At 41.5% G+C, this 13,617-nt stretch overlaps 1 protein-coding gene across 1 annotated transcript; it reads left to right on the plus strand.

The window, feature by feature from the left end:
• Positions 1-10,896: 10,896 nt before the first annotated feature.
• On the plus strand, positions 10,897-11,712 carry LOC138908562 (uncharacterized). Its single transcript, XM_070199238.1, has one exon. The coding sequence runs from the start codon at positions 10,897-10,899 to the stop codon at positions 11,710-11,712; it is 816 nt and encodes a 271-aa protein (XP_070055339.1).
• The last annotated feature ends 1,905 nt before the right edge of the window (positions 11,713-13,617 follow it).

Genomic DNA, 13,617 nt, shown 5'->3' on the forward strand with positions numbered 1-13,617 from the left:
CAGCCACACTCTTGAATTCTGCGGCCGCACAATAATAGTGTATTCCACACTTTTTCATGGACTCAGAACTCCATCTCTCTGAACCTCATCTTCTGCGGCCGCACAATAATTGTGCGGTCCGCACTTTGCAAAGGAATTCTGTCAGAGGTCCTTCATAGTCTGCGGTACGCACTTTGCCCTTTTTGCCTGGTTTTAGTCCTTGTCCAAAAATACTCCTTCTTGAGTTGAATTTCATCGTTTTGGCTCTTTTCCAATGCTCCTGTAATTAAGCACATTTTATCAGTTTTCGGGAATACCTTTAAGCATTTTTGAGCTAAAACTAAAGTAAAAGAGTGCAAATAAGTAGTCAAAATCCCTACTTATCAACTCCCCCAAACTAAAGCTTTTGCTTGCCCTCAAGTAAATAAGGTAATTCCTACCTCCACAAGAAAAGAGCTATTTCAGCTGGCCTAAGTTGCATCAAACACACATCAATTGGGACCAACAATTACCCACATACTCATGAATTATCAACAAGGCCATGTTTTGAATGTTAAAGCACAAATAGCTCTAATGTGACACTTGAGCATCAAGAGTTGAATTTACTCATCAAGGAAGTTCGCACAATCATGTAGGTCACTGTGGATCCCAAACTCCTCCTCCTATACTCTCTGTATTCAAGATTGAAGATCACTAATGGTTCAACTAAACCACCCGATGATTGCCTAAGTCAACACAAGAGTCACAAGGTCACTAACTAGAGTCATTTCTTTCCAAAAGCTTATTTTTAACCATAATCGTGTAGTTAAGTGTGTTGGTACCAAGTGAAACATGCTTGACCCTTTTTTTATTTATTAACACTACTGTTTCTACCTATACATCAAACACAGACTCAATCCCTTAAGAAAGTTGTCACGTCATCCATCGTTGGGAAGAGCTACCCGGTTCACACAAAGCCCACCTTTGGAAATAACCGTGGCATTAAGAAAACCAAAGGCTTATTGCTCACTTAAACATAAAAAGAAGCTACCGAATCAAAAATTAACATAAATAAGAAGCTAGACTACTAAGAAAACAAAATAAAGAAGCTATGAAATAAGCTACTGAAAGTAAGACAAATGAATATACAAACCGATGGGAATAAATATATACATCAAAAGATAGGGAGGAATATATACATAATGAAAGAGAAAATAAAGATAAAATAAAAATAGTATTAAAGTTATTACGGGCCAATGTCATCAAATCAAACCAACCAAAATAGACCACCCCCTGAATAAAAATAAGCATTGTCCTCAATGCTTAGCAAAATCAAAATAAGGGAGGGTAGAGAGTAAAGAAAACTCCCTATGTGGTCTCAGGGTGCATGTCAGCGTCACCACCCTTGGGGTCCTCCAACTGGATCTCATCATTCTCTGCTCGGGGAACAACGGGGTTGGTGAACATCTCCTCGGCAGTATGGGCAGCAAGGTCTCTCTCGTCAGACTGGCCAACTGGTGCCTCTGCTGATGGTGATACTAGGTCTGCTGGTACTGATAGATCTATCTCCATCACTAGGTCAAATGGTAAATTACTAGTTACTGCAATCTTTGTCACCTCCTTTCTCAATCTCTCCACTAATTTCTTCGAGGCTTGGGATTTCTTCATCTTCTTCACCTATTTGCCCAACTCCTCAATAGCTCACTCATGTGCCACCAGTGTATCCATAATGGTTTTCTGGTTGTCCAAGATCTTCTTTAATTTTTCCTCCACTGACGGAGGAACCTATGGTGCTGCTGGTGTAGAAGACTGTGCTACAACAACACTGGATATGTTAGCAGCTATGAAGTAGCTGTCTGCATCCAGTTGTTAAGACTCGCCAATGTCTGGGAGACTCGCAGCGCAGTGAGTGGATATGTGGATGAGGCAGGCACTAGTACTGATGTTGATGGTCTAGAAGATGAAGGTGGTGGCATGTCAGCTATCTCGGTGGAAGGACCGACTGCTGTGGAAGGTATGGGAGCTGTAGATGGCTCAGCAGCAGAATTTGTAACCACCATCGAGGGCTCATCAGACTTTCCAACGGTAGTAGTTGCCTTACCCTAGAACTTTGGATTTCCCAGACCTTGCAAGGAGTAACATAAGAAGGGCTTCTTGGACCGCACTTTTGTATCAAAACTCCTCGGCTCCACCTTTGCATCCGTGAGATATTCTGTGAGGGTGTTGGGATATGGGTAGGAACTTTTACCTTTTCGGACAACCACTGACATGTTGGCCGACATGATGTCACCCACATTGATTGGGTACCTGACCATGATAGATGCCACCAAAACTGCTCGGGGAATCGGAAAATTGTTCTCATTCTGGCTTGGGTCAATACGGCTGCACACAAACATTTGCCACCCCTTTGCTTCAAAGTTGAGGGTGGCCCGTGTAATGGGAACACCCGCTGTGATCCACGGTGGTGGTAGTCCTGGTGTTGCCAACATCTCTGCTAGCCAAGGGCGAGCTGCATCACCCATAGCAAGCTTCTCCAAGTGCTAGATTGCCTCTACCTCCTCGAATCCCAGGTAAGTGTTCAGAGTGCTTGGGTCGAATCTGACTTTCAAATTTCTCACTTTGGTCACATTGGTACCCTTCTTGATATGCGCCATATTGGCATAAAACTATTGTACCAAGTGTTCTTTGGCATCCATAACACTTTGGGTGAACCACATCCACCTCTTGCGCTCCCCAAACTGTTTAAGGACATTTGGACTGTATTTATCCAAATTCTTCAACAAGAATTGTCGCTCAAGTGTGAGCGATCTCATGGGCCACCACTCTCTGAACTTTGTGAAGGCAGTCAAACTCACGAACCTGTCTTCCCACACTTCCTTCTTCTTCGACCTCTCTAGGCCGCCCACTCTAGTATCACCTCCCCTGCCATCATCAAGAACATCATCATCATCATCTACTACAACTGGTACAAAGGGAGTGTGTGTAGAGGAGGGCTCTGAACCCTGGCTACCGGCATCAGAACCCTCAGAAGAACTTGTTGTGGTGGAGGGTTTGTTGCGTAGTTGGTATCTCCTAATGAATTGTGGTGGTTGGGACTGGGCCTCAAGTTGTACCTCCATTGAGTGACCCTCAGAAGCTTCCCTAGACGGGACAAACGAGCTTGATTCTAAGGTCTCTGTGGCCTTACCTCTCCCAGTGGTCGGCTTTTTGGCTATTGCTTTTGATTGCACTCCGAGAGGTTGAGTGCCCTTTCCTCGGCCTCGGGAGGGTTCACCCCTCCCTTTAGATGTATCACCTCTGCCTCGTGATCAAACCATTATCTGCAATATGAAGCACATACGTCAGTTAAAGTTCAGAAGCATGTTAACAGTTGCAGAAAATCAGTGTACAAAAGAGACAGTGCGGACCGCACAATATTGAGTGCGGCCGCAGACTGCCTTGTGCGTACCTCACAATTTCAAAGTGCGGTCGCACATGCTGAAGTGCGAACCGCATAATTTTGAGTGCGATCGCACAAAATCAGTTTCAGACTACTGGTTCTCTGAAGTTCCAAAGTGCGACTGCATAATTTTTCTGCGGACCGTACAATTTTGAGTGCGGCCGCAAATTTTATGCTTAACATTTTGCCCTAATTGAAAATCTGCGGACCGCACAATTTCATGTGCGGCTGCACAAGTTGTAATCAAACGACATTGACTTTAGGTTTTTCATATTTTTGCACAATTTAGACATGAAATTTGCAACTTAAACATGATGAATGATCTTCCGAGTCCCCAATGAGAGCACATGACATTACCCACACAATTTTAAGCACACATGAAGAATATTTGACATTTTAGGCCTAAAAATAACTATAACTATACTAATTAAGAACAAAAACTAAGAAAAATTAAAAAATCTAAACATGAATTGAACATACCAGTGATGAGGGATGCAGGGATGAATCTAAACTGATGAAATGGGTGTGGAGTGTTAAACAATTTGTGTGCACTATGCTTGCTTAGGTCTCAAAAGTTCAGAGTGTGTAAAGTTGTGAATAGTGCAATGAGGTCCTATTTATAGGTTGACCAAAGTCGGTCAAAATTGAAGTTGAGTGCGGCCGCACAATTTTGAGTGTGGTCCGCACTCTTTACCTGAACCTTGATGAAGTTCTGCGGTTCGCACAAAAATGAGTGCGGCCGCAGAAATTTGTGCGGTCCGCACAATTTTGTGTGCACCCGCAGAATGGCCTTTTCTCTGCAATTCAAAACTTCAGAGAGTTGGATTTTTGGGTCTCCAGTTGTGTGGCCGCAGATTCTTCTCTGCTATGGCATACAAAATTGTGCGGTCCACACAATAAATGTGCAGTTCGCATTTTTTCAACACTTGGCCAATTGTTTCGAACACAGTACCTGCAATGCACACTCATTCCTGCAATTCACTTCTAAACCAGTTAGCTCAATACAAAACCAATCTAAAAAAGAAGAAGAAAAAAAAAACATGGGTTGCCTCCCAAGAAGCGCCTGATTTAACGTCGCGGCACGAGTCAGATTACCATCAATCACTTGAAATGAATTAATGCCACGATGTGGCCATCATCAACTTTGCCAAGATAATGCTTTACCTGGTGACCATTGACTCTAAACACTTCATCATTTTTGTTCTTCAAGTCTAATGCACCAAAAGGGTGTCACATTCACAACCTTAAACAGACCACTCCACTTAGGCTTCAACTTTCCCGGGAACATTCGTAACCGAGAATTGAACAATAACACAAGATCACCTTCTTTGAACTCCTTGTTCCGGATATAGTTGTCATGGAGGTACTTCATCTTGTCCTTATATAAGGACGAACTTGTATAAGCATGGTACCAGAATTCATCAAGCTCATTCAATTGTGCCACCCTTAAGTTGGCGGTGACATCCCATTCAAGATTAAACTTCTTTAATGCCCACATAGCCTTGTACTCAAGTTCCACCGGAAGGTAACAAGCTTTACCGAACACTAACCAGTATGGAGACATACCAATCAGTGTTTTGTAAGCCGTCCTATAAGCCCAAAGAGCATCATCAAGTTTCTTTGACCAATCCGTCCGGTAGGCATTCACTGTCTTTGACAAAATATTCTTGATCTCCCGGTTGGAGACTTCCACTTGCCCGCTTGCTTGAGGATGATAGGGGGTCGAGACTTTGTGAGTGACACCATACTTGGTGAGTAAGGTATCAAAATCTTTGTTGCAAAAGTGCGATCCCCCATCATTAATAATGGCCCTTGGAGTACCGAATCTTGTGAAGATGTTCTTTTTCAAAAATGCAACCACACTTCAAACTTCATTGTTGGGTAAAGCCACGGCTTCAACCCACTTTGACACATAATCCACAACTACCAAAATGTAAGTGTTCCCACAAGAGCTCATGAATGGACCCATGAAATCAATGCCCCACACATCAAAAATGTCAATATCCAAGATGGGGATGAGGGGAATCTCATTCTTCTTAGAAATCCCACCGGCCCTTTGACATTCATCACAACGCTTGACGAGATCGCTAGCGTCCTTGTAAAGAGTAGGCCAATAGAATCCACAACTCAACACTTTTGTTGTCATTCTAGCTCCACCATGGTGACCACCATATGGTGAAGAGTGGCAAGCCTCAAGAATTTCCACTTGTTCTTCCTCTGGTACACATCGTCGAATCACACTATCGGTACAAATCCGGAAGAGATACGGCTCAACCTAATAAAAGTCAAGGCAATCTTATTTGAGCTTCTTCCATTGGTTTGGAGAGAACTCATTCGGTACAATACCACTCACAAGATAATTTGCTAAGTCGGCGAACTATGGCATCCCGGTCATTGAAATAGCTAGAAGTTGCTCGTCGGGGAAGGCATCATTTATCTCAAGGCCGTCATGTGGCCTCCCCTCCTCCTCCAAACGAGACAAGTGGTCCGCCACTTGGTTTTCACTACCCTTGCAGTCTTGAATCTCTAGATCAAACTCTTGCAATAGAAGCACCCACCGCATTAACCTTGCCTTTGAATCCTTTTTGCTCATTAAGTACCGAAGTGTCGCATGATCGGTGTGGATAATCACCTTTTTACCCATCAAATAAGGACAGAACTTCTCTGTCACGACCCAAAATCTCACCCGTCAAGATGGCGCCTATCTCATTACTAGGCAAGCCAACAATCTCAATAAACCACCATATCTTTTAAGTTTGAAAACATAATATCTAAATTTAGCGGAAGAAAAACTAACAAATATATATATAAACACTCCCAAAACTCGGTGTCACTGAGTACATGAGCATCTATTATGAATACAAGTCGGGAAAATACGGTCTATAATAGTCTAAGACCAAATACAATAAACAAAGAGATAGGGAAGGAGAGACAAGGTCTGCGAAACACGGTAGCTACCTCTAAATCTCCGGAAAACCAATTGTGCGAGAGAATTAGCACCCGCTATGTTCAGAAGCACCTGGATTTGCACATGAAGTGCAGGGTGTAGTATGAGTGGAACCAACTTAGCAAGTAATGATAATAAATAAGGAACTGAAAATAGTGACAAGCTATACAATTATAATTCATTTTCAGTATATCCAGCAAAGAATAGACATGCTTTGAAATCCAGCAGTTTAAGTCAAATAAATTTTATACAATTCAAGTTCATGTAATCCGGATATAGAATTCTTCAGAAATTTCACCACAACAACACATAGCAATTAAGTGCATCAACCAATAAAAAACAAGTACAACCTCTCAGGACAACAATCACTCACTAGGCTCCCAGCCCTCAACACTCACACTCAATGGGTACCCGCGCTCACTAGGGGTGTACAGACTCTGGAGGGGCTCCTACAGCCCAAGCGCTATATCTGCACGGATAACTCACGTGCTGCACGGACAACTCACGTGCTGTACGGACAACTCACGTGCCATAATATAAATATCTGGATCCGCGCGGCTAACTCACCTGCCATAATATAAATATCTAGATCCGTACAGTCAACTCACGTGCTATAGTATAATATAAGGATCCGCACGGACAACTCACGTGTTGTACGGATAACTCATGTGCTATGGTATAATATCTCACAATCAGGCTCTCGGCCTCACTCAGTCATAAAGTTCTCCAGTCTCTCGGGCTCTCAACAATCATAAAATCAGCCCAAACAACAATGATATGATACATCAATAATGAACAATAGAGACTGAGATAAAATAATCAAGTAAGTTGTGACTGAGTACAAAACAACAATTTAAGCAGATAATTCAGCATGTACACGACCTCTGTGGGTCCCAACAATACCAACATATAGCCTAAACATGGTTTCTAGCATGACTTATAGTCAAGTTTCCACAACACATAGAGAGAACATAACTATCAACAAGTTATTCAGCTTTACAGTTTCTACGGGACGGACCAAGTCACAATCCCCTCGGTGCACGCCCACACGCTCGTCACCTAGCATGTGCATCACCTCCAAAATAATCACATGACACAAAATCAGGGGTTTCATACCCTCAGGTAAAATTTATTGGAATTAATTCCATATGAAAATATAATTTTTCCATAAAAATCCAAATTTTAACTCCAAAAATCGGTCGTGAGGACCACGTCTTGGAACTCAACAAAAGTTACAAAATATGAATTCCCATTCCACCATGAGTCTAACCATACCAAAATTACTAAATTCCGATAACAATTCGGCCCTCAAATCCTCAAATTTATCCAAGAGGGTTTTCAAACTTTGCCAACTTAATTCACCAATTAAATGATAAAAACAACCATGGATTCAGGTAATTTAACCAATATTGAGTTAAGAACACTTACCCTGTTGTTTCCTCTGAAAATCTCACAAAACTTGCCTCAATCCGAGCTCCAAATCGTTAAAAATGGAAAATGGGAACTTAAACTTTCTGTCCAGACCTCTCTTCTTCGCGAACGCGACAGGTCTCTCGCATGCGCGAAGCACAACTCGACTACCCACAAATTTAACCCTTCGTGAACGCGACAGTGGCTTCTCGTACGCGAAGCTTTACAAATCTTACCCTTAGCGAATGCGACCACAGCTTCGCGAACGCGAAGCTTTACCAGCTCAGACCTTCGCAACTGCGACCACCACCTCGCAAATGCGTAGAACAAGGACCTGGGGTCCCCATAGCCTCACTCCTCTTCGTGAACGCGACACTACTCACGCGTTCACGATGCACACACAGACCATACCTTGGCGTTCGTGTCCTCCCCTTCGCGAACGCGAAGAACAAAACCTCACACTCAGAAAACACTCTTCGTGAACGTGAGGGCCCACTCGCGAACACGAAAGAGAAAATCAGAAAAAATGCAGCAGCAGATATCAGCAATCTCACCAAGGCCAAAAATGATTTGTTAACCCCCCAAAACTCACCCGAGCCTCCCGGGACCTCATCCAAACATACCATCAAGTCCTAAAATATCATACGAACTTAGTAGAACCCTCAAATCACCTCAAACAATGCTAAAACCACAAATCATACCCCAATTCAAGCCTAATGAACTTTAAAATTTCAAGTTTCTACAAACAACTCCGGAACCTATCAAATCACGTCTGATTGACCTCAAATTTTGCACACTAGTCATAAATGACATAACAGAGGTATTCCAATTTTCCGAATCGGATTCCGACCCCGATATCAAAAAGTCAACCCCGGTCAAACTTTCCAAAATTTCAACTTTCGGCATTTCAAGCCTAATTCCACCGCGGACCTCCAAATAATTTTCCGTACACGCTCCCAAGTCCAGAATCACCATACGGAGCTATTGGAATCATCAAAATTCAAATGCGAGGTCGTTTACATATAAGTCCACATACGGTCAACTTTTCTAACTTAAATTTTCAATTATGAGACTATTCTAAACTCTTTTCTTTAGATTTTGCATCCTTTAATTATAATATGAGGTCACTTTTGGTGTGTATTGTTAGCTTTTCAGGAAAATGATGCCATGAAGTGATTTGAATTCAATTGAAGCGAAATTGAGAAAAAAAGAGTAAAATAATGCAGAACCTTTCACTGATTCTACATATGCGGAACACTGGTCGCTTTTGCGACCTCGCATCTGCGAGGAGGAAGACCGCATCTGCGTAATTGAACTACTATGAACTAGGACCGCATCTGTAGTAAGAATCTGCGCATGCGGAATCGCTGGTGCGATTAATTGGTCCGCATCTGCGGAAATGGGAATCCCACATAGGCTCGCATATGCGATGCATTATCTGCATCTGCGAAGACACATTTGTGTGATCATGTCCACATTTGCGGAATAGGCAATCTCCTGATTTTACGCATTTGCGATAGAATATCCGCATCTACGGAGCCGCACCTACGAGGATGCTTTCGCAGGTGCGGTCAATGGCTTCAGACCTGGGTAGACTTGGAAATTCACATCTCCTCAATTCCAAACCCACAAATACACGACCTAGCATATCTTTGGCAGATCTTTGGCTTATTGTTTAGTTCCTAGACTAGAGAAGACAAGGTTTGGAGCTAGGGTTCTTGCACACACACTTGGGGCTTGAAGATTTGAAGCTTTTGGTTTAGAATTTCTTACTCATTTATGCTCGTTTCTTCATTTCCTTGCTTTGTATTGAATATTTAAGTGTGTAGTATTTTTTCTAACACTTGAATCTTGTTTATGGGAATATTCATATTTAAAGTTTGGATTAAATACCTTGTTGTGCTTATGTATTGAATAATTTTTATTTATTATGAAGTGAGTTACTGTTTCTTTAATTATTCTTGTTCTTGAATGTTTCCAGTGGGATTAACTAACCCTAGGACTCGACCATTCACTTCGGATTAATTTTGGGAAAAATAATTCGGGGTTGGGAAAGATTAATTAACAAAAACTTGAGGCGTTAACCCTCACTTGATAGATTCTACCTAGGGATAGGAATGAACTACTTGTAGGCATATTCGGGTGTGCTTAATCTCCTAATTGTTTTAGGGATAATTCAATTAGGAAGTCTTGTTAGTTTTCAAGATAAGCTAATATAGATTTATTATCCGAGGCTAAATAATAAACTTGCTCATATTTATAAAATTGTGAAATATATTGGATTGTTACTTGAGTGTAATTCCCATTGTATCCATACTTATAGCCATTGATCATTTTACTTACTTTCTAGTTTAGTTTATATTTTCGCATTTATCTATAATATTTTCTCAACAACCATTCTAAGTGTTTGGCATTGCATAATAAGTGATAATTCTCTTATATTCCTAATCGCCTACATATTATTCTCTGTGGGATTCGACCCCGACTCATAGTTGGGTAAATTATATTGTATGCGACCGTGTCCATTTACTTTTTAGTAGTGGATTTGGACGTCATCAAAATTGGTGCCGTTGCCGAGGAACATTTTTGGCGTATTTAGGTTGTTTGAGAAATAAGCGTAAGTGCTTTGCTCCAAACTTGTAAATATTTGTGTAATTATTTTCTTATCTTTGTTTATTTTTCTTATTTATTTTCTTGTTTATTTTCATAATTTTTGAAAATGGCATCACATAATGAAAATTAGCCGGATGGTAGTTGTTCATACTTTGATGACCCTTGTCCTTATTGTGGAGGACCACACTCGTGGCAGAATTGTTTAAATTCTCCCGGGGGCGGATTGTACGCACAATCTCAAATCCATGAGTGGAGTATTTGTGATAAGTGTGATCGTCAAAATGGTCATTGGGATAATTGTGCTTATTTGTCCTTCTCTTCCCCAAGCCCCCGCTATGATGATTCTACTTTTTGTGATGAAAATTATAGGGATATGGAAGTAAAAGAAATTGAGCATGGTCCAAATAGAGAGTTTAAGCTCATGTTAGAATGCCTACTTGAAGGAGGAAACAAAGAGCAAAATGCCTTGGAGGCGCTTTTGGAAAATAGTCTCTAAAATGATTTGGTGTTTGAAAGGTTGAACTTACAAATGGGAGAAATGCTTGAAGCTTTAGAAGTCCAAAAAGCCTCGGAAGTGAATGATAGCCAAGATCTTTCCTTATATGTGGACGCCGAAAATCGTTCCTTGGCACTTGATCAAAACCAAGAACTCTCAAATGCTCAAAATGAGAAAATGATGCTCATGTTGGAGGCCATTCTTGAAAATGAGGAGAGCTTGGCACTCGAGGACTTGGAAAAAGGCTTGACTCAAAATGATGAGCACATCCGCACTTTGGAATATCGAATGAAAATATTGGTTGAGACTCACTATGCCCACCAGCTTGAGAGTGTGGAAAGAAGTCAAGAAGAGTCCGACTACGAGAAAGAAAGTGAGCTTTATTTTGAGGAATCAAGTATTGAACATCCGCCAACCGATTCCATGAGTGTTAGTGATGCCAAGAAAAATATGGAATTAGAGTCAACCGGTGCAAATGAAAATATGGTTGAGATTGACTCTAGTTCGGGGGAAAAAGAGAATATCAAAATTCGGGAAAATTTGAAATTTGAAGGCTTGAGGTTGCATTCCAAGCATTTTTCAACCTTGGAATTGCATGGTGATATGCGAATTGAGCTGTGCGAATCCATATGGAAGTGCAAAGAAGAAAAGCAAGAGCCATACATTTTGCAATTTGCATATTCAAAAAGGCAAAATGACATTTCTCACATGAAAGCCAGGAAACGCAAAATGAAGAAATTAAAGTTTGGCTTGATCATTTACTTACCACCCCACATTGCTTGTGGTCACAAGCTTGATTTCAAGTTAGGTGCCCAGTTCATATCGTCCAAGTGGCGAGAAAAGTGGTAAAGTTGATTCGCGTCGTGCCACGACGTTAAATGTGGCGCTTGGTGGGAGGCAACCCATCGTTTTCAAAACCTTTAGTCATTTTTGAAATTTTATTTTTTAGAATAGTTTATTATGTTATTTTTGACTAATCTTCCAAGTTTCAGATTCTTTGGAGTTGAATTAAGAGGTTTGAAGTGTTGGAACAAGCCAGAATAGTAGCTGCCTAGAATTGGCCTGCTGAATCCTGGTGTAACCGCACCTGCGGACAAGGCACGCAGGTGTGCTTCCGCATAAGTGAAGAAATCGGGCGCTGATGCGCAAATATCGCAAGTGTGTTAGTTTAAGTGCAGAAGCGGCTTCGCAGAAGCGCTTCTCTTCTCGCAGGTGCGTAAATCGTGCAAATTAAAGATCACAACCCTCATTTCATCAGGTAACTCTAATTTATCTCCAAAATCAAAAATACCTCTCATCTCTCATCTCTCACACAAAGCAATCCCTGCATCAAACTGCTCACGCTCGAGTTCTCACACAAGAAAGGTGTCTCTCATCTACTCCTCTCTTCTACTTCTCTTTCCTTCTTCTTCTTCTTCATCATTTCTGGGTTCCCATGGCCGTTTCCCCTGATTCCTCATTTCCCTCTGATTAATGTTGATATTAGGGTGAGGAAGTTGGTTGAGAGTAGGTTTGTGTGTGCTTATAATGATGAAGAACAACTTTTTGGGAAGTCTGAGTACCAAAGTAGATTGAAGAAGCATAGCATTATCTTTGTCTATAATATGTTCGACAAATTGTCCGAAAGACTTGTTATTGCTAAGTGCCTTGAAATTATGTTAATCACGTCATAAAAACTTGTAATGCACTAATTTAGAAGTCTTGAGTATAAATTAGGTGCCAAAATCATGTCTAAGAAGTGAAAAAAAAGTCAAACATTTCTTGGTTTTTTTTGGAACCCCTAATGAATAAAGCAGAAGCGGAAAAGTGCCACAGATGCGGCCTTGCACCTACGATGCCTTCTTCGCAGGTGTGACTTCTGGTCAACTGGGAAAGTCTGCAGGTGCGATCTGAGTCTCGCAGATGAGCAACTGCACCTACGACAATACCTCCGCAGGTACGAAAACTGGGGAGATTTTGCAATTCCAGTAGCTTTGCAACTGGAACTTCTGGGGCCCGTTCGACTTGATTGTTTGGCCTAATTGCATTGTTTTGAATTGATTAACATGATTCTAATTCCCGACTAACTGTGTCTTGATTTTTCAAGGTAATTTGAATTTAAAATGGACCAGAACATGAACGACAATGCTTCGCTTGATCATGAAATTGAAGAAGTGGCTGAGGACTTGAACTATGATGCTAACAGATTCATGTCTTCCTAGTGCCAAGCCTGGTATTATGATGATCTCCTCACGAAGAAGCTCAAACTTGAGAAGGGAATTGCCAATGACAAAGTGGTCGAGCTCCTTCCATACTTCCATGGTCGGCTAGTTTCAAGTGATTGAACCTGCTTCATCCCCACTCCATGCAAAGCCAATGAGGAATAGGTTAGGGAATTTTATGCCAATCTGAGACGTACACATTTCCAAAACCATGAAATCACTATAAGGGGGAAGACTGTGAGATTCAGAGTTGAAGATATAAATGATGTCTATGGGCTCCCAAATCATCCGCTCGAGCCAGTGCAAGAAAGAGATACATACGGCAATGGTGATTGGCTAGTCGCAAAGCTATGTCCTCCAGGTCATAGAGTGGCTTGGGCTACAAAGAAGAAAGGCATTAAATATGGTAATTTCACAGCCGAAGCAAAAATGTGGTTGTATATCATTGCGAGTAGAGTGTCTCATTGTGGGAACGTGTCTGATGTTCCATATACCAGGGCCTTGATAATTGCTTGTATCCTTGATGGCATTCCTGTGAATGTCGGTCACTACA

The sequence above is a fragment of the Nicotiana tomentosiformis genome, chromosome 3 (assembly GCF_000390325.3).
Source record: "Nicotiana tomentosiformis chromosome 3, ASM39032v3, whole genome shotgun sequence".
In the NCBI taxonomy this organism is placed as follows: Eukaryota; Viridiplantae; Streptophyta; class Magnoliopsida; order Solanales; family Solanaceae; genus Nicotiana; species Nicotiana tomentosiformis.